General features: G+C 37.1%; 1 protein-coding gene across 7 annotated transcripts in view; it reads right to left on the bottom strand.

Annotated features, from left to right (window-relative positions):
• Positions 1 to 326: 326 nt before the first annotated feature.
• SLC12A1 (solute carrier family 12 member 1) overlaps positions 327 to 21,986 on the bottom strand; it is an 83,167-nt gene continuing 61,507 nt past the window's right edge. For all 7 annotated transcript variants that reach the window (XM_081047635.1, XM_081047639.1, XM_081047634.1 and 4 more), the window contains 7 exons: positions 14,792 to 14,935; positions 11,935 to 12,066; positions 11,593 to 11,704; positions 9,763 to 9,849; positions 4,091 to 4,226; positions 2,657 to 2,724; positions 327 to 1,632 (listed from right to left, as the gene is read on the bottom strand). In XM_081047635.1, coding sequence (XP_080903761.1) covers positions 1,497 to 1,632; positions 2,657 to 2,724; positions 4,091 to 4,226; positions 9,763 to 9,849; positions 11,593 to 11,704; positions 11,935 to 12,066; positions 14,792 to 14,935 — 815 coding nt within the window. In that variant the 3' untranslated portion in view covers positions 327 to 1,496. The remainder of the gene's footprint in view (positions 1,633 to 2,656; positions 2,725 to 4,090; positions 4,227 to 9,762; positions 9,850 to 11,592; positions 11,705 to 11,934; positions 12,067 to 14,791; positions 14,936 to 21,986) is intronic.

Below are 21,986 nucleotides of genomic sequence, written 5' to 3'. Positions count from 1 at the left end.
CCAGATGAAACTGGGTGCCTATTCCCCTAGTTTCCACGTCTACTCATGTGGATTTCAGGTACATAGGGCACAAGAGAAAGGGTCTAATCCAGGGCTGAGTTAAGTCAAATGCTCCCAGATGTGGAGTGGGGACAGCCTGTTGCTTAAGCTTTGCTAACTGTTTCTGTCTCCCTTGCTATCATCCTTCTGAACCCTATCTGGTCTTGGAAGTCTTAAATCCCATTTTTATACAACCTTCAGACGAGGCAACTGGTAGAAATTTTCAGGCTCACATCTGCTACACCATTGTGCTGTGGTCTTAGTGACTGAAAATAAAAACATGACCTAGGCCAAAGCAAACAAATTTCAGTGCTTTTATTTCAGCTTCATTGTTTCCCTTATATCTTATCTGTTAGAATAAACAGTCAAAACGTGTCAGGAAGAAAAATCAAGCCATTCATCAGAAAATAAAATTTTGTTGGTTTTTCAATGTGATTAAGTACTATAGGAATACTAACAAAAATGAATAAAATCAATACTCGTATATTCCAAATTTTGCAAGCTTTTCCACTTCACATTTTAGTTATTCTTTTAAATTCATATAATCACTATACAAAGTAACTAAATATATGATTCAGGATATATATGGTTTGAAAATTTGTGGTAGTTGGTTTTCAATTACTAGACATCTATGAAGATTTCATCTGTGCAGACCACTTAATTAAAAAAATGTGTAAAGTAATACTATGATGGACATTTCAAAATACTTACTAAAGAGAAAGTTAAAGTTTATATCACGAATGGAATATATTTCATTTGATTAAAATATGTGCTGCCTTCTAATCCAGCTAATATACTTTTTAGTCAGCAGCAAATTGAAGCCATATGTTATCAATGATCGCTCAGATCACTCTAAGTATATAATCTGTGTTACATTAAATAACTTTATGTAAGTAACTGCTTTAAACATTTTGTAGACTCAAGTACTTCTTAAAGTTTTCAGTTATTGATTTTCAAATCTTCTTTGTAGGTGTAAGCCTCTCAGAAGGGCAAGTATAATCATGTTTCCTGCCCAGCTGGTCTTTTCCTTTGATAACCACCCATGTTACTCTACAGCCTGTCAATAGGCATTTAATAAGAACCTGCTGTGGGGCCTGAGGTCTCAACAGGGCCTAGAAGCAAACAAAAGATTAGGGTTGCCTGGAGAAGCATATAATCAAGTTGGTGGTTTTCATGAGCATAAACCAGCGTGGGGTTGCTTAATTTTCTTGTTTATCAACAGCAATGATAAAGACGTTTTTCTAGGGATAGCATTGGCTTTGAAATTCCCCTTAAGCTGATAGAAAAAACCCCAGCTCCCATTAACTAATTAAAAAAAAGTGGCAAAGTTTATATAGAATGCTGTAGGATAGTCTCCAGAGGTTTGCATAACCATAATCGGATTTGCAACATAAAGTACTGGAATGTTTCTTAATTATCCATAGGCTAAGCTAAAACGTGTTCTAATTTTTCATGTTTTAAGAGTAAAATGTCAGGACATTTTTGTGATTTCCTCTAACTAGTAAGATAGGAGGGAGGTTCTTTGTGAGGCTTTCCAACCAAGCCATGTACAACCAATCCGATATCGATCCTTTTCTTGCCACGGGAAGGCTCCTGACAGAATGGAAAAGCAAAACAGAAGTGACAATTACTACAGTCAGTAACATCACTAGTTGTCTGAGCTATTTAATAAGCAGTGGTCTGAAACTTTTATACCCCTCCCTCCCAATATGAAAACACTGAAATTATTTTAAATATAGATATTATGCTGATGTTCTTCTCCGATAATACAAATACCTATAAATCAGAAAACATAGGCTTAGGTATTGTAGAGACAAAACACAGCTATAAATTTTCACTCTTCTTAAATAGAAAATTTGATCAAACAATACTTCTCACTTTTTTTGGGCAGAAATATTTTTTCCCAATGGCTTAAAGTTCTTTTATTTGGGAGAAACCTCCGAAACCAGCTATCTGAACCACCCAATTCAAGAGACCATTCTATGTCTTCGATGGATAGCCAGTCCTCAAAACTAAAATTTGCTTGAAGACATATTATCTTTGTACAGAGAAGTCAGTTCATGGTGTATAGATGTGAAATAGTTGGAGATGATCATGTTTAGCTATCAATCTTTAGGTAAACAAACATTAATAATCTCAGCAGGTACACCTCTAACATTTGTGGGGTGGAGGGCAGAGTGGAAAAGCCCATTGCCCTTTTCTCCCACCTTGGGCTCTCCCCACATGGCAAAGAGCCTTGGGAACATGCCGTGGACCCCACACCACAGAGCACCCACCCAGGGAAGGGGCCTGTGAATCTCTGTGGTCGGCTTGGGGCTTGTTAGGAGGCAGTTCTGGGGTCAGGTTCCTGGAGCACGGTCTAGAGGGGCAGCCGGGGTTCTAGGTGGGCACTGCCCTCGCACCAGGGGTCTGGCAAACCTGGAGGAATAGCACATGGGGCCTTCCAAAGCCCATGGCCCTGGTCTTCAAGGTCTCAGGATGGCATTTATTTTCCTTCACTAAAATCCCACCTTTCAAGTTAAAACTTTCCACTTGAATAGTTGTGAGCTTTTATATTGATTAACCCATTTACCTAAGATTTCCCTGTAACATTCTGAAATGTCTCAGTAATACTTACAGGACTATGAGACTAGCAGCTCTTGAGTGCTCCTGTAAGAGTTCATTCAGCCGAACTTGCCGGTAACTCTGTGGACAACATTCAGGGTTTGTTGAGGGCAGCTTTCCCAGAATTATGAATAAGAATTTACCTTCTCACCTCAAATTATGGACAAGTAGAAAAACTTCACTTTTTAAAAATTTTACAATGATTTCATTCAGGTTTAGAAACTTAAGTGTTTTAAAAACATGACAAATGTTAGAAATATAAACTATAAAGATTTGTCATTGTGTTATAGTGGGTTATTAAATTCTAGGGATAAAAAAGCAAGCAAACAACATGGATAAGCATAAAATGAAGATGAGAATGGCGGGTTCTGGGGAAAAGGTTTGCAAGTGAAAAAAACTAACCTAATCTTCATATACCAATTTCATATCCTAAGAATATAGATTATATCCTAATCTACCTTTCTTTAAACTGAATATTTTATCAGACTGGTTTCAATTACAAAGTTACCAAGAGACTCACTTGGAAAAAGAACTACATTATTTGTTTTGCAGTGATGAGAGTAATATTTATTATTATATTTCATTGCTCAGTGAAATATAATAATATTCCAGATATATGATTTACTCAATTATATGAAAGTCTTTGTTAGACTTGGGCATCTTATTAGACACAGAGTTTAAGATTCTTAGCTCAGTAATTTTTCCACTAAATATGAAAGTTCTCTAATTTGTTCCAACTTCAGCTCCTAATGTAGTTTATTTAAATTTTGTAGTTTAGAGGTTTTTGTAGTCCTTTTTGTTGAATGTCCAATCCAATTCGGAAGTCAATTCTTTTACCTTATTCTTATGTCCCTGCCCCTTTCATCATCATCATCACAACTTCAGCTTAGGCCAGATAGGGGTAACTCACGTCTTTTCTAGAGAACCCAGCCAGATTGGGGTTACCACCATTTTACCATTTTACATCCATGCTACAACATGTGCCTGATTCAACTTTCATATTCATTATTCCAATTACATATTTTTTCAGATCCCTCTGTTAGTTTTCATAGCTATCTTTATCAGGTTAAAATTCTTTGTTATTTTGTCAAATTGTAGTAATCTATCTTTATCTACTTTGCATAGATATTGACTTGACTTAAATTATTTGAGACTGATAGGTCTGTATTCTGTTCTATAAAATTAAATTTGAAAGGAGACTTCACAATATGTATCAATAAGCTGTCCTTTTAACTTAAAAAAAATGATTTTATGTTAAAAAATGAAAAGTCTTCTTCAATCCTCATATCCAATAATATAATTGAAAAGCACTTGGAAAATGCAGGAACCCTGGATCTTAAACAGTGAAATTCTATAACAGACACAATACTTCTTGATCTTTAAATCCACCACTGTTTTCTTTTTCAGCTAGTTAGACAGCAAAGTAAAAATTAAGACAAATCTTTACCTTTTCCTTGACTGCTTCCAGTTCTGCATCTGTAATTTTCCACGGATTTTCTCTCTTTAATTTCTCAGCAGTTATTGAGTCTTTGCAGCTTTCATGGAGACAATATGGTTCTATCATCTCTTCAAAGACTTTCCAGCTGAAATTGGAATTATAAAGGAGACCTCACAGTGGGAAATTAACTCATTATTTCACAGATACTCCAGGTTTGACTGACTGGCTCTGCTGGCTGAATCAAATCTGAATATCATGCAAATCCTTTAAGAGTTATCTTTGCAGGAGACTTACTGTGAGTGAAACCTGGGCTATAATACTGCCTCCCTCCCCAAGGAAAGGCCTTCTTAACATGTGTGAGGATTGTTAATCTTCTAGGTATTAGATCTGCAATGTAAACACACGAATATATTCTGCAAATACATTTTCTACATAGTATAGTCAAAGACACAGTTGTAATGTAGACACTTAGCCCATAAGAGAATTTCCATCAGCTTATTTTACAGATTCCATGAGAGACATGAATGAATTAATGTAGGGGATAAACTAGGCTCCTAGCGAGTTGGGTAGGGCTGCACTCCTCACTTTAGCCCACATGGCAACTCCCACTCACAGCAAGAGACTGTGGGCAGCTGGGAGGATAGTAAGGGTCCCCACAAGTTTAGTGGCTATAGAACAATTTAAATGTTTGCTGCAAATAATGCAGCCTTTTTCCTTCTGGTGTTGCGGCCTGAGCTTTTCAAATGACTATTATTCAGGGCAGGTTAGAAGAAAGAACAAAAATCAATAATATTTTAATGTTTAAAAATCTGAGGCCATTTTAGAGCAATTAAGAAGACATTATTTAGTAGAAAACTAGGAGCACTATGTCAGCGCTGTGGAACATTTAAAAAATTGCAGGAAAAACCTCACTCATGTCTTTCATACGATATATTTTTTAAAATGATAGCATAAAACAAAGCTTATAATTTATGAGAATAGTTGTTTTTGGTATGCTATTTTAAGATGATCTCAAATATAAACATTGTTTTTTGGTTTTATATAACATAGCTTCCTTATAATTAAGTAACTTTGGAATGAACAGTAATTAGATTCAATGTGCTGTTAGGCTAAGAAATTAAAATATGAAGCCATGGGTTCAATGATCTCATCCGTTATCGTTTTAGGATTTGCAGATCAAAGTGCAGAGATACAAAGGAGTAGGATATCCCTACCAGTGTGCCTTTGTGAAGGGATTGATGAGATAGATACTTAATGCAGTAGATTTCTGACATTTTGACTTATTGAAGATAGACAACGACAGGGAAGGAATAAGACTGATGTGCCCTATTATTCTTTCAACCACACAATACTTGTATTTGCTGTTTATTCCAACAATGCCATTAGTGCAAAGATGCTGGCCTAGGATGGAAGAGCCTGGGTTTTCCCTCCAGCTCTTCCATTTTTCTCCTTGACTGGATAACCTTGCCTATAGAAGGGTTGCTCAGAGCTGGCAAGAGGTTTGGTATGAGGGTCAGTATGATGATTTGGGTGATGGTGCTATGAAAAGTGCTCTGTAAAAACAAAGCATTCATTTTACTGCATAGTCACAGGACTGAGGTTAGCTATTAAGAGGCTCTCTGTTTAAACTCCATGTATACTTATTTTGATCAAGATAAGAGTTTTCTTTGCATTTCAGCACAGGTGCTTATCAGAAAGACCAGTTCAAAAATAGTTTCTAAGAAATGGAAGGTTGAGTGGAGGTTGCTGGTTGTCTCCCCAGCATTTATGCTTCCCCATTGTATCGAGGTGGGAATGACTCCATTCCTACACAGTCTCAGCCAATCAGCACAGTTCTATTCCTTCTGCTAGAGTGATTGACTAGAGTGGGCACATAACCCAGGCAGGCTTGACCAATAGGTACTTTTTTTAGCATTCCACTGACTACTGAGAGTGGCTCAGTGGCTTAGATTGGTGTAAACTGAATGGAGCTCATGGCCTCAATTCAATGACCGGGGAAAAGACAAACTTTCCCTGAATACAAATGAGCAGATGTGTTGTCCTGGTTGCTATGAACAGTCATCTAGTTTTTATAAGCAAAATCAACTGATGATTTCATAATGGAAGGTAGAATGAAAATAATGAAAGAGAATTAGTCCTTGATTGTAAAATTAACCTTCTATATCAAGCTTTAAAGGCCTGAAAGCAAAAATACACTTGGATTTCTCAGCTATGTTTGACAATAATTTCCATTATTTAAATCACCGAGTTTTTCTTTTACTTGCAATTGAAATATGCTACGTGACACAGAAGGTTGTCACAGGGCTGTATTTGCCCATTTATTTTCTCTAAACTCTCACTGCTCCTTGTCTGTGTTCATCTTTGATTTCTTCATCCTAAAGCTCATCCCTGAGCTGGCTAGTTTCCATCTCCTAGCTAGGTGATCCAAAGGTAGCTCAGATTTCTATTTTGATTCTCATTAAATGTGATTTTTCTTATAAGTATTTTTAATTGATTCAAAAGTAGGCCAAGCATTACATGCTATGAAATATAAATGAGAATTAATTCAATTAAAATAACTCCTAGCTGCCCTGCCTTCCCCATCCTTGTTCCTCATAACAAAGTTTAAATTTTTTAAATTGCATAAAAATTTCTCCCTATTCATATAAGATTTCTTCTCTCAAATTAATGTACTAGTTGTTCTTGTGACCACTCTAACATTTTTAAACTAAATTATCTAGTTCATTGCTCCTAGTTCCTCTTTGAGTTCTGTATAAAGATTGTTGTCTTTTTGGCCTATGACTTTTAATTCAGTCTATACAATAAAAAAATAAATTTAAGTGCAAGAGCTTTTCAGTTTATTTTCTCATATTTTCTCATTAACTTTGCTTTTGTACTCCCTTTCACCCTTGCTCTGCCATATTTATTGATAATGTTTCCATGATAAAATGTCTTCATCAAGACTTACTAATGTTTTGCGGGTAGTTGAAAGATTTGTTAAAGGCAACTTAAGGGCATTTAACATTAGACTCCAAAATGGAATGATTTCCAAAATGGAAATCATTGATAAACTATTTTTGACATTGTGTGTTACCTGGTGACCAAGAAATAGCAGTGATCGAGATCGTTGTTAATGGTAGATAAGAGCTGCCCAGCCAAGAAGGTCCATGTGGGAACTAAAATTGTGCCAGTACTCTAAGCTTTGGGCCCTAGGCCCAGGGCTACATCAGCCCAGAGAGAGTTCTCTTTCTCTAATTGAGCAACTCCGAGGAGTTGCTTTTTTAAAATGATCACAAAGGTGCCAAATGTGCTACCTGTGGCCATCTGTGAGATTAACTGAATGACCTTTCTCTGTTCTAAAATTTACCATATTACATTTTACAACATAATATATCATCAGTTATAGCAGAGGCTGAAGAGAGGAGAATGGCACTTCCAGCCCACCTTTTCTTGGTGGACCTTTTGTCTTCACACTAGGGTACATTAACTGCAAGAATTCTTTTATTCCAATAAGAATGAATTTTTTCCCCCTGTCTCTTCTTCAAGACCTTGAAATATCAGAGACAAATCTCCAAAATTGTGGAAACGATTTCATTTTTCCCTGAGAAAGGGAAGTAGATCTCTTCAGTGCAGGATGATGAGAATATGTAAAAAAAACCCCATCAAATTAAAATGGCGTCTACAATCAAATTTAGATACCAGGACAAAAGCAAAAATGGCTGGGTCCTTCCTTTGTTTCTTACTATTTAGTTTGCTCCCTGAGAAGAGGCAACCATGGCACAAAGGTCAGGGATGGTAAGAAAAAGAGTGAGTAGACTGGTGAGCATTCAAAGAATGAAGAGGCGTGGTTACTGGTATAACAGCATTCTCAGTGATAAGACAGGAATGTATGTAGGGGGTGACCATGGCACCTGGGCAGAGAGTAGCATGAAAGAAAGGTAAGGAAACAAAGACTTGGGTAGAGAAAATCACATTGATGGGTAAAGAAGCAAGGGCTATAGGAATACATCAGCAAGCAGACATTTCTTTGCTGCTGATAGGACAAAAGCAAGAAGAATTCAGCTATAAGAAGTAGGTAACTAAATTGTGCCCAGGACTGAGCTAGGGCTTATAAAACACCCAAAGTTAGTAGGGAACACTGTGACTACCCTTTAGACAACAGTAAATGGCCCTGTACTTGCAGAGCACTGGCAGGCTCTGGCCTGTTGCTAAGTGGCACATACTAGGGAATCATTGGAACTGCTGTGTTATAAAAGAGAATGCATTTCCAACCATTAGAGCCTTAAAATGAACTCATTTGATCACATCACTGCAAATGCCAAGAGGCAAAGACTTAGGAATTAAAATTCTTCAAATGAAATGTGGAAGGCTACCAGAGATTATTGCATGACAATAATCACATCAGAATGTTAACTCCATTTACCATTTAGAATTCTAAATCTGTTCTTAATTTTTCTTAAGTATTGATAACTGTAGAAATATAGGAATGCAAAGCATTGTGGTATATATGATATAAAGAAATACTACATAGTAATAATCTAGGACAACCCTGTCAATTACAGCTTTCTTATTGCAGTTAAGGTGTTTGGTAAAACAATTCTAACTGACCCATAGACTTGGTGGAATCATGAATACTCTCAAACAGCATGACCTTGGAGGTGCTTGTTTGGTAAATAAGAATAGATCCTACATCTGGATGATTTTCAGTTAGCTATGAAACTCGTGTAGGATAACAGTAAGGGAAGAGCAAGAAGGTTTGAGGGTGGAATGGCAACCCAATGAGATTGCAGGAGAAATGATGGTCAACAGAAATGAGAAGATGTCCAATAGGCCAGCGAGGACCTCAGCCATACTGAGACCTTGGTGACTCTCTAACACTTTGGTGTGGAGGCCCCATTCCACAGCAAATCAAACATAGAAAGTTGCATCCAAACGCAACAGTAACCATGATCTTGGACTGAAAACATTTCATAATTGTTAACTTATCACTCTAAATAGTTCACTTTATTTACAATTAGCTGTAATTTCTACACAATCTTCTTGCACCTCTGGGAACTCCTGTGAAGATCTAACTTACAAATATCATGGACTTGACAAATTTAACAATTAATGAAGGCTAAAATGATGTCATGTTTTGAGGACATTTAACCAGTTATTTCAGTTTTGTCATTTTTAAATTTTGGAGCCGATACATGTCCTTGCCGGGCTTCTAATAGTTTTAGAGCCCGCTTTGGGGGCCCTCACATGTTCTAAGTGTTGAAATGGCCATGACTGTCATTGTGCCAAGAAAACACAAGCTGTTTCCATGTCTTTTCCACTGGTGCTCCCCAATCCAGGATGTCCCACCTGTAACTTTAAATAATGAAAACGTGCCCTCACTGGTCAGGTCAGAACCATCTGAGCTTTACTTTTGTTCCTCTTGCTACCATAGACACTAGGAACATGAAGGACAATTCTAAAATGCGAACTCAACTGTGTTTCCATAAGTCTCCCTCTCAAGCTCATCTTCACCCTAACACCTTTTCATTCCATTAGAACGTATTTGATAGCTCTATGTCATCACTGTTTGAATTCCCTTTTTGTTATATCCTTTCAGGAGGTCACTGCAGGAAACACAGAACATTTTTACCTTTTAATAATCAACACAACAGAGAATGAGAGATGTCACAAATAAACAATGAGCCTTGTTAAACGTTTCGTACCTTTCTTTGTTTGGCTTAATGTTGATGTCACCAATGATATGAATGTCTGCAAATTTTATTCTAAATTTGCTCAGAAGGGAAGCTATTCTGAAAATAGAAGAAAAACACTTTGTCATTGTACTTTTACTATTTTCAATCAAAGAGTTTTATGTTTAAGATATCAAGAGCAATCACATCTTATTTCAGCTTAGCTTTGAGACAAAGGCTTTGGTTAGTGTTTGATTTTCATTACAGTACTTAATGGATATATTAAATGTAGACCACGCGATTCCACTGAAGGCAAATTCCTGTCAGCGCAGACACTGAAAATAGCAAACCCAGGTCTGCAATCACGTTTCAGGGAAGATAATATAGAGCTGTTTAAGCTTTCTTATTATTTGGAGAGAAAAAAAACAAAACAGCGCTATTGTCTATTATCTTGCTGATAATTTTTATAGTTTACTGACAAAATACTGACAAACTAATAATTACTATATATTGTATCATTATATAGTAGAGGTTCTCTCCCCGTGGCAACTAAAAATTTTGATATAATTTCAAAGTTACAGAAAAATTGCAAGGAGAGTGCAAAGAAATCACAGATTCATTAATTGTTTATATTTTGCATCATTTGATTTATCATTCTCTTTTTCTCTTTTATTTATATATGTCTACATCTATCTACACCATCTTTCTTTCCATTTTTCTTTTTTTGCTTGCTTTCTACCTACCTACCTACCTGCCATTTTAAATCTGCAGCTGTCAGCCTCCTTTACCTCTAAATACTTCAGTGGGTATTGCCTAAGAACAAGGGCTCTTATATGAATAGAGTACAATTTTTACACTTGATCTTAGCCAAAAGGCCGAGAAGCGATAGAGTACAATTTTTGAAATCAGGAAGTTGAACATTGATACCATACTGTCATCTAATCCACCACTTATTTTCAATTGTCACCAGTTGTCTCAATAAGATACTGGAGGCTTTAAGAAAATGTAATTGTTACAGATATCATGTTTGTTTACATTTTAATGACTCTCTTTAAGAGGAATTAAATGTACAATGTCTCCTAAAAAGGGAGAAAAGATGAAGAAAAATCACTGCATAAAAGCCCATCATTCCATCATTGTTTTGTAGTTTCTGGAAGGAGGTCCCAGGAAGGGTTCAGGAATTAGACATGCCATGCGGGACCAAGAGCTGCTGCAGGTGCTGCTTCAAATTTCCGCCAGAGACCTTTGATTACAGCACATTCTCTTATTCTTACAATTATGCCTCAACTCTCCATGACTAAATTAATAAAGAAACAGACTCACACTATGGGACTTTTATTATTATTATTATTATTAATTATTATTATTATTTTAATTGGAAGAGTTCTCAACAGCCATCCATTTAAACTCTTCCAAACTACAATTGAGAAACTAGGGACCCAGATATGTGTGTGACTAAAGCAAAGGCCTGCAGCTCGTTGGTGGCAGGGCTGGGACAAGGACCAGGTGCTCTCAGTTCTCTTTTAAGTGAGCTGTGCTAGAGTGACTGCTGTGAACTAACCAGTTTGAATCACCTAGAAGAAACTATTGGACCCAAATTCCTTCAGGCTCTTTCTTTCTTGGATACACTTACTAGTCAGAACATAATGGACATTATAAAAGATAATGATACGCTCACTCAAGACTTGAGATGAGGCTTCTGTGCCAAACTCCTTTTTGAAAGCATTTGTGGCAGGGGATAAAAGGACTTGAAGACAGTGAGTAGAAAACGTACACAGATAATTTATTGACCAGAAAACCAAGTAATGCTTTAGAACAACAAACATCCAAAATGTTTTAACACATGAGAGTTAAGTTACTTACGCAATTTTTTCTTCTTCAATGCGGTTTATCTTCCCTCCGACATAGATTCTTAACTTACAGTCTTTCCATTTTTTTCTGAGAGTCAAGATATAGGGGATAAGGAGTGTTAAACCTGAAACAAAAGTAAATCATGACAGACAGGATGAGTACATCTAACTGAAAGGAAATGAAGGACTTTGCAACTATTTTATTCTCACTTTCATAGCTCCTAAATAATATCGTCTTTGGAGATCACAGAAATGTTATTCTTTAGTATTGTTTCCATATACCTTCCCACACCAGTTGTTAAATTTATCAACACAGAAATTCTGCCTTCCTAGTGTATATTCTGGAATATTTTACCTCCATCGTCAAATAACCACCAAACATCAATTGTGCCTTTTCCTTGCTTCTTTTTAAATTGGGTGCTGGCTTCCACCAGTTTCTGGTTGAACTCCCCCACGTGCATGGACTGGATTGTGTTGATGCTGCTGTCTGTAATGAGAGAAATAATACAGCCATTTGTCGTTTGAGGACAGAAACAAAATAACTTTGCAATAAATCTATTCAGGAAAATAGAGGAGGGTGATGAATTTGTAAGTGATTTTTATACTTACAGGTAAATAGTGATCTCTATTCTCTGAAAAGGGAGATAAAGGTCAAGTGCCATAGTAATTTAGATCACCTTCAGTAGTTCAAAAAATTTGCTAATGGTTTTATGGTTACAGTTTACAATCCACATTATAAAGCTGTGGATTCTTTTCAGGTCATTAGTAATCTGTCTCAGAGTGGAATTATTATCTAGACATGTAACAATGCTAAATTATCAAGTAAATCCTGATTTTTCCAAATTTCAGATATAAGTCAATTTAATCATATTTTCAGATTTACTTGAAAGAAGAACACGTGGTGATCGATTTTCTGGAGATAAGCAATAGAATCAGAAGTATTCCTTCATTAGACAAGTCATTCACTCGAGTGTAATTTTGGTGTAAATTCCATGAATGTCTGGATTATAAAGGTGGCCAGGGACAATGCGCAGCTTGACTTTCTATGGCCCTCCTCTGCTTTTTTCTCAAGGAGGTTTTTGAGGCTAAGGTAAAGCCATTTGAGCTAGTTGCACCTCTGTGAAAGAGATGAAAAAGCCAGGAAATATGGAAAGACAAAATTCCTTTACTTGAGTTATAATTAAGGGTGCACATATGATAGGTGAAAAAAAAATTTTTTTTTGCTTAATGCAATTTCCAACCTAACATGGACGCAATGTAAATGTACGAGGGAACTAGGCCAATGTTTAAATTGGACCCTTGTTCCTATTTGCCAGTAGGGGTTTCTTTGCTACACGGTATATACTCTTTCTCATTTCCACATCTTTGAAAGTTGTGACTTTATTGCTTATTTCAAAGAGATGGTGTCAGTGTAGTGCTTAGAGGAGAGCTGACAGCGCTCAGAGCTTTCTCTCTGATCTAAGAGGTTCTAAAAATGCTTTGTTCTATCTTTTGCTGTTTCCGTGTTTGGGGCTGTCCATTCTGAAGCAATTATCTTATATTGTTTCTGTCTCCCTAGGACTGCTGAGGGAGAAAGTAAATACATTTACAACACAGACTGAACTCCGCTCCCACTTACATGCACATCAAAGCATCCAGGGGACTCAAGCATGAGTGCCTGGGAGGCAAAGCTGGTGCTGATCTAGAACTCAAAAAAGTTGTTAACCTACGAAAGCCCAGCAGTGAAGGGGCCTACTTAGAGCTGTGCCTGAAATTTTAGGTGTTGGAAATAAAACATTATTTTACTTTTCTGAACAATGAGACATGTTGACTTTCAGAGGAGTACATTTTTGCCAAAAATATTGCGATGCAGGACAGGCTTCCAGAATAAATAATAAGTCCCCCTTTCATTAATAAGGACATGAATGCTTCCTTCCTCCTCATCAGCTAGAAAATAGTACTGGGCAATGACTTCTGAATTTTCTATTGCTTTTCCAAACTGTTCCATTGAATAGATCAGATTCAGTGGATAGTTAACTCTTCTCACAAATAAACCAAATAATTGGAAAGGAAAGAAGACAGTAGTTAGCTTCCGATGGTCTTTTTCTAATAATTACACCCACAAAATCCTGATGTACCACCAATTTTAGATTTAAACACATCATTTTCATAGAAAATGTCATTTTAAGGGCTCTCTTAATAGACCATGGAATATTCCAGGTACCTGAGAGTACCTCCAGTATTTGAAGGAGTAAATGTTTGTATTTCCCATCATTCTATGTAAATATGTAAAAATATTATAGACAGATGAAATTTCATCCTTAGGCTATGGTAGGAAAACAAGGAAACAAAACCAAGCATTTTCCAGGGTAGAAGATAGCCTCTTTGAAAGGTTGGATCCTGTCAACGTAGATGAAAAAAAATCCTACTAAGTCTCAGTTTGAATCTTGCTATTTGACTTGGAGACCATCCCAGAGAAAAGATCTTTCTTGGGCCCCACACAAGTAAATGACTTCAGTAACCAGGAATATTTGTTCCTGACAGAAATAAATGTTAACATTCTAATATTCTACCAGCAGAGGTCGCTGCAGACCTCATTAAACTCAAGTCGCAGGCTTTCTGAAAAGAGCAATTTTCCAAAAAAAAAAAAAAATCAGATGTTTGAATAACCCGTTGATAAAATTTAAAACATACTTTCTCATTTTCTGGTCCCTTGTTCTAAGGATGTATACCTGATATTCAGAGACAAGTGTACCACTCAGCCAAAATCTACAGGTAATTAGTATCAATCAAGTTCCAAGTCCAGAATTCTGGTTTGCGACAAAGATGCTTTTTGTTTGAAATTAAACTTCTAGCAGGATCCCTTATTCACCTGCACTAGTCAATTTTCAAATCTCTTAAATGTCTGCAAGGTGTGTGTGTGGGGGGCGCGGGGGATGTACCCAGTTTGGGTATTGGTTATTAAATTTCTGTCCCGTTTTCATTTTAACTAAGAAATGGATTCCAAACCAAATATTATTTTAAAATAAAGATTTTACAGTAAAACGTTACCAAGGGCTTACCATTGTTGAGAAATGACAATAGCTTCTATCTTTCACCTGTACTACCTTCTCAAAGGAAATGTCTTTCAGTCCTTAATGCCCCCAACATCTTAGAAGCTGACTGCTGACCTCTACAGATAATCAAGAAGTACTAATTTTGTAATCTTTCTTGCAAATTTTAAAAGTACTTACCTTTTTTAGCAGTTGGCTTAGTAATGTTCAACTTGCCAGCTTTTTTAAACAAGCCTCGGATGCCTCCATTTCCTTCTTCACAGTCATTGTCTTTGATAGTAGCTTCTAGAGCCAGCCTTTCCTGTTCTAATTTCTCTAATTCCTCTGATGACAGAAGACAAAAATCACTCACTTAACTCAGCCTGACCAAGTTTCCAGGAACATTCATAAACTAGTTTAATAATAAAAATGGCATAGATACAATAAAATGATTATTATCATATGATATTTTTCTGAATGATTATGAAAAAGAAATGCATATCAGTAAATTATATTCAGAGAGTAATAACTAGCCCCCCCCCCCCCAAATAGCTCTATGTGTTAGGTCACTGGGTTTTTATTTGTAAGGGCAAGGGTGGCTATTTAATGCCATCTTTATTTATGTCTGGCAAAACCCCAAAAAGCCAGATCCACTGTATATAAAATCTTATACACTGAAAACCACTGATTTACTGACCTAAGCTACTGGGTTAGATGTTTTACAAGTGGAAGTGACAGAATTACAGAAGTGTACTGGGTATATATCAGGCACACAACAATACCTCCTGAATTGACACATAAAACTGGAGAACAAGAAATAAGGAAAGATAACCAAATCTTAAAATAAACCCTATGAGCTCTGACTACCAATTGCAGTGCAAAATATCCACCAACAATTCTTTCCGACAAGCAAAATACTTTCTAGAGTGACCAAGGTGAAAAAAAATTGAAAGGTGAAAAAAAAATGAAAGCTGAGATTTCGGCGTGCTTCTCAGAGTGCAAATTGCTAAACAGGGTCTCGTGACACTTGAGTCTGGAATACAAGTCAAGCTGTGCAAAGTTTCCTGTCCAGGGTTTAGACCCACTATCCAAACTTCGATGTTGTATCTGGCTGCCTTTTATCTTTTTTGGATTCTGATTGTGACGAAAAATTCCTAGCTGCTATGTAATATGTTGTATCGTTCTCTGAACTCAGCCTGGATTGGATCAGGGTAGACAAAGACTTTACAAGCAGTCAGATGACAGTGCTAAAGAGTGCTGGGCATCCTCGCTTACAGTGAGCAAGGAAACCCTCTTGTCAGATCCCCTCATCTTCTTGCCTGCTGAGAAGAGAGCCTTAGAAAATAAGCAGTGTTCTGAGACAGAGAGTAGAAAACCTAGGTTCAGTGTTACAGAACACTGGTAGGGCTTCTGTAAATGTCAACCCTCGGAGCCTGTTGCCTTATCTATCTGGGAAGTGAAGCTATACAAACTCTAGATTTATCAGTTATGTACTAACTAAATCTGTCAGGACAGTCACATCCCTAGACGGTGCTGTTATTCAGCTACACAGAATTGTCTGGCTCCTTTCCAGGTCTTAGCAATTAATCTTTTGCCAGTGGCGTGAGATTTAAGGTCAAATCACCCATGTGATTTCCCCAAAGCTTCAAAGGGTCTCAAGATCAGCAGCTACAGAAAATCTGAGAAATTATACTGATGGTATTAAAGCTCAGACAGGAGGTGCTTACCCCTGACTTTTGAAAGGTGAACATAAGCTGCATTGCATTGGGGTGCATGACCGATTATAGCTCTGCTGCTGGCTTTATGTGACATTAAGTAAGTCATTGACTTTTTCTATGCCTCTGATTTCCTATCTGTGAAATGGAAAACTGTAACCCTTCCCCTTTCCCTGGCATTGCAGAAAGAATAAACAACAGTTCCCCCATAGTGCTTTGCTGCTCCTTAAAGAGCAAAGCAACGAGTAACATTCTATACGCACTGTATTTATGCAACTCCTGGAAGTGGGCTTAGTCTTGCAAAGCAAATTGAGTATTCTGAGAAGCCTGGAGTTATTTGAGTAGTTGCTATTTATTAACACTCACAGGTGCCAGGAAGTTTGCTGCACAAACAACTCTAAGATAGTTACTATGATTATCCTCATTTTGTCGATGAAGAAATTGAGGCTCAGAAAGGTTAAGTAACTTGTCTGATGTCATCCAGCAAGTAACAGTGTTGAAATGTCTGCTTGACTCCAAATCCTGCATGTTTTCCACTTTGAAGAGAACTTTTGCTTTTGTCTTGTTACTATTATTTCAGAGTTGTCGTATTAACCTCTAACTTTTCATCATCAGAGGAACTAAATGCTCTCAGGCACATGGTATATTGCCAAGTTAATATCCCCAAACTATGGCGCCTCAAACATGTCACTGTAAAGGGAGGACCCTAAAATACAGGTACATATGCCAGGCTACCCAGAGCAGTAACACTGGTAGCATCCCGGCCCTGGGTGACGGCCCCCCAGCTAATAACCACATTTTGGGGTGCTGCAGAAAGCAATTGGGAGGTAACTGCTCTTTGCAGTCGTGTAGAAGGTACATATTTGTGAGTTTCTTTGGGGACAGCTGCAAGGGCCACACTAGGAAGAGGGTTGCTTTGCTTTGCTTTTGGGCCGGGCTCCAGCACACCCTGTGATTAGCCGCTCCTCTGGTTCGGACAACGGAGAAAAGAAGATGAATCCTCCTTTGTAACAGAGTCAGCTGGCTGAGTGCGCCTGGAGCTGCTCCAGCAGCTTGCTGGAAGGTGTGTACACAGCCCACCCTGGACAGAGGAAACTGCAAAATGCCAGGCCTGAGAGATAAAACCAGACTTTGCTTGAATGAGTCAGATTTATCAGGTCCCTCAAAGACAACAGAGACAGAGGCCAACAGAGTCTATTCTAAAGGCTAAAACCGGCTTGCTAGGCCATCTTGGATTTTCAGATCCACACAGTAGTGTGATCACTTGCACAGTGATTTTGCAAATTCTCATTAGAGTTAATTCTTAATTCTTCACTTTATAGGTGATCTCAGGTCTCCTTCTGTGCACTCCCTCCTTTTATCATTTCAGCACGAAGTAAAAGTAATGTTTTGATGCTCTGTTCTGCATTCTTCTCCGGTGTAGTGCTTGCCTGTGTTTGCATACGGAATCAAGAGCAGACTTTGTCAAAACATTTCTTTCAGCAGGAGTACTGGCTAGCTGACCATTAGGCTCAAGGTAGGTGAGCCAAGGTAGTTTGAATGGATTCCAAGAGGCTGACAATAAAAACGGCTCATTTCATCACTGCTCTCACCACCACCATCACTATATTTGTGATCTTTAGGACTCATAAAACGCTTTCCTCATAGTATCTCATTTGATCCCAACACCAAAACTGGGATGCAGGCAGAGCTAGTGATGCAGGCAGAGCTTTTTTAATGTAAAGGAAACTTGGGTTCCGACAGTTCAAGTGAATTGTCCATGGTTCCATAACTAGTGACTCAAGTATTGTCTTCCACTTCCAATTCTAGTGTTCAGTCCTGTTTATCATCCCTTTTCAGTGATATTCTGACTGCCAATACCTGTCTGTTAAAGGAGTACTCAGTCTGCACTTTTTGAAGAAACCACCCGAAATTCCCTAATCAGAGAAATTTACACAATGCTCTACATTTCCATAATACTCTGCTTCAAATTTTATTGCAGTAATCATAACTGTGGGACATGGAATAGAGTTTTAAAATACATCTTTAACAACAAAATAACAAGACAAACAAATGAGAAATAAAAATTCATAGACACAGGCAATAGTTTAGTGGTTACTAAAGGGTAAGGGGGGTGGAGGGTGGGAGATGAGGGTAAGGGGGATCAAATATATGGTGATGGAAGGAGAATTGACTCTGGGTGGTGAACACGCAATGGGATTTGTAGATGATGTAATACAGAATTGTACACCTGAAATCTATGTAATGTCACTAACAATTGTCACCCCAATAAATTAAAAAAACAACAACACATCTTTATTTTACCCTCACTAGGCTGCAAACTCCTGGAGAATAGCTTATGTTATATTTCATTACCACCATTTATTGAGAGTTTATTTTGTGCCAAGTACGATACCAAACTATATGACAGGATGGGATATCCTATCATATCCTTTAATGCAAAATAAGAAATCTGTAATGTAGGTACTATAATTATTCTAATTTGAAAATGTGAAAAGTGAAACACAGAGAAGATAAGTAATTTCATTAAAATCACACAGCCCAAAACTATCAACCTGGGATTTGAACCAAGGTCTGTCTGATTCCAAAGCCTGTGCTTAGACTTCACATATTCCCTGTCACATTTTTTATTGTGCCCACACCTCCCTAGTAGTGCCTACTACCATAAGTGCTAAAAGAATAGTTTGTTGAAATAAAAGAACCGGTCATTGCTGTTAATATAATTCAATACATTTGAAAGTATTATCTCTGTAAAACAAGTAAATAGTTGTTGGGGGTGGGGTGTGAAAAGTATGTGTGTACATGGAGGGTGGGTAAGTACAAAAGACAATGTTTGAAAGAAGCAGAGTTAATGCCACATATAGAGCTATAAAAAGAGGGGCTTATAGGGGCTGATGGTACAAATCAGGCTGGAATGTGACAGAAGGCAGGATGGAAGGATTAATTAGAAGAACGAAGAGGCAAGGAAAGAGGTCCTTTCCCAGGAAAGGACCACCACCTGGGCCTCAGGTGGGAATTTTAATCTTCCGTGTTAGATAACTCCATAGTCTATCATGATTTACAGAGCCACAATACTAGACAGAGAGTAAAACCCTGCCTTTCTCTCTTTCCAAGATTAAGAGAATCTCTGATGTTCTAATGATGGATGAAAAAAGCTTAAACTTTAGGTTCTCTCAGTTGAGTGGGTTTCTAACCAATTCTTCAAACAGTTCTCATAGCAAGAACAAAGAGTGAATCCTGAGCCATATCGTTGTGCAAATGCCAAAGCCACGTCAATAGTAGTTACTCTGTTTTCAAGTGTATGAGTTTATAAGTTGATCGTATGGTAACAAACTGGAGTGACCATATTTTGAAATTCAATTTAGTTACCAAGATTGCCTCCAATGTCCTGTCCTGTCTTGTTTTGTTTTTTTTAAAAGACATCTTTTAGAAATAGGCAGGAGTCTACACATTACAATTCATTTGGAACCTTAAGGGGAGAAGAGTAGTTAATTATCTGACAACAGAAGGGAGCACAGGGAAACCCCTGAAGAAAGTGCATTCCCTCCCACTGCACAACATCCATTTTCTTCATTAATTACTAAATTATATATTTTTCCCTTGGTCAATCAACTCAAAGCTATAAATAATCACATGAATCGACATGCCGTAGCCCAGGTAAAGTCAAGTTCAACTGAAGGCAGTTGATCACCTCCTAGAGATCCTGCGGTGGTCACCTTTCACTGAAGTCATTATTTACTACACGCCATCTATCTTTATTTTGCTAAGCCACTTTATCAGACACAGCGAATTCCCATGCTCTGAGATGGTCATAAATCGGGCAGTCCTTACATGGAACACTTGACCGCAATATATTACAAATCACATTTCATCACTTTATTCCTACCAGGATAATTTGGACTCTTTGTTGAAGTTGGCAAACTTGTTAAATACCCTTGGGAATCGAGCAATATGAAATACTGGGTTTTTGTGTTGTCAGACAATAAATAAATTTATTAAGAGAAACTGTCAGCCACTAGTACCGGATGAGTTGCTGCTGTATACAAGTTAGAATGCTGTGCGCATCGATCTTATCTCTATAAAAAGTTATTCTCCTCATAGAAGCCTGTGACACGGTATAGAAATAATTGTCATTAGCTGGTAAATTACCTATAAAGGTGATTTCTATTCACTGCTTTATTAACTACAGTGTATGGGCACTCTGAGTTGCTAATATTTCCTTTAAATTATAATCTGTGATGACACTGGGGCGCCTGTGTTGGAAAAGCTATGATGATAATCATTAACATAGTGTAATGCAATATTTAAGATTTATCAGGCTCTTATTAAGCCCTATATTACAGTATAATATAATGAAACACAAGCTTATTTCTTCCAATTCAAAATCTAATATGAGGGCTGTGTCATGAATTACATAAACTTCAAAACAATGCATGGAAATGTGGCGTGAAGTTAATTTCTATCATTATGCTATTGTTTTTCTGCATGTTCTTCATGTATTTGTGTAACATTGTTTTTGTTTACCCTAGATAATTGGTACTTATAATTATTTTATTAGCATCCAACTATATTTTCGCCTTCTTGATTAAGAAGCAGAAATATTTCAGACATCAAAGTTCATATAAATCAGATACATCCCTTGGGAAATTAAAAGGGGATGCAGTTCACTGCCAGGATTCTTTCAGAAATACTACAGAATTTGCTTCTGTATTGCTTTATAGAACTAAATTGATGGTGCATTTTGGTGGATGGAGCAGTGAGAGGTGGGAGGAATATTTCTGAGCTACATCATATCTTTCAACTTGAAGAGGTCAACATAACATACAAAACAAATATGTAATCTAAATACAAATTGTATTTTGTATTCTCATTGTTTAGATGGAAAAACATTATAGCACAAAAGGCAGGCAAATTAAAGTAGAATATAGAAAGTTAGCAATAGAACAGGCTTCTTAATATTAGGTTCTTATAATCGTCCTCAATTCATGTCTATCTTAACATAGACGGGCAGCCCCTATTTTGGGTTTTTAAAGGAATAGGTGGAAATATCTTTGTTCCATTCCATTATCTCAGATTTTACTATTGCTTCTCATTATGTAAGTCATTGTTCTCTCTAGCTTTCAAAGGTAGAACAGCACTTCAAACAGACATGTTTGAATCTCAGCTCTACCAATTACAAGCCTTGTGAATCTTGTGTAAGCCTCAATTTCATTAAGTATAAAATGGGGACAATGATACTACTTTCCTCATAGGGTATTTGGGATTATAAATGTTATAATGTATGTCAACATGAAACACAATACATGACACATAATAAGTACTCAAAATGTTAGCTATTGTTGCTACTAATATATTAAGGTCTACTAGGAAGAAATATAAATTAATCATGAACACCAAGAGAGAATTAGTATATCCGATCTATAAATGTAAAAGCCCATAAAAAGAGAAAAGGGGTATAAAAATGGAATACTGAAGGCACCAAAGATAACCTTTATGCTACAATTTTGCATAGGATGGACTCTATTCTCAATTTTATTTTTTAAAACTCTGTACATAAACATAGAGTTTACATATCAGATAATGGTTCTCTGTTCTACACAAACACTTGATCTCTAGTTTCTTCCTCTTTCGCCTCCTCCCTTGTAACACACCAAAATGGTTCACATCAGAAAATTCACCTA

This window comes from Rhinolophus hipposideros (assembly GCF_964194185.1).
Source record: "Rhinolophus hipposideros genome assembly, chromosome: 5".
Taxonomy (NCBI): Eukaryota; Metazoa; Chordata; class Mammalia; order Chiroptera; family Rhinolophidae; genus Rhinolophus; species Rhinolophus hipposideros.
The sequence above is the reverse complement of the archived record's forward strand: the minus strand, read 5'-3'. Positions and strand labels throughout refer to the sequence as shown.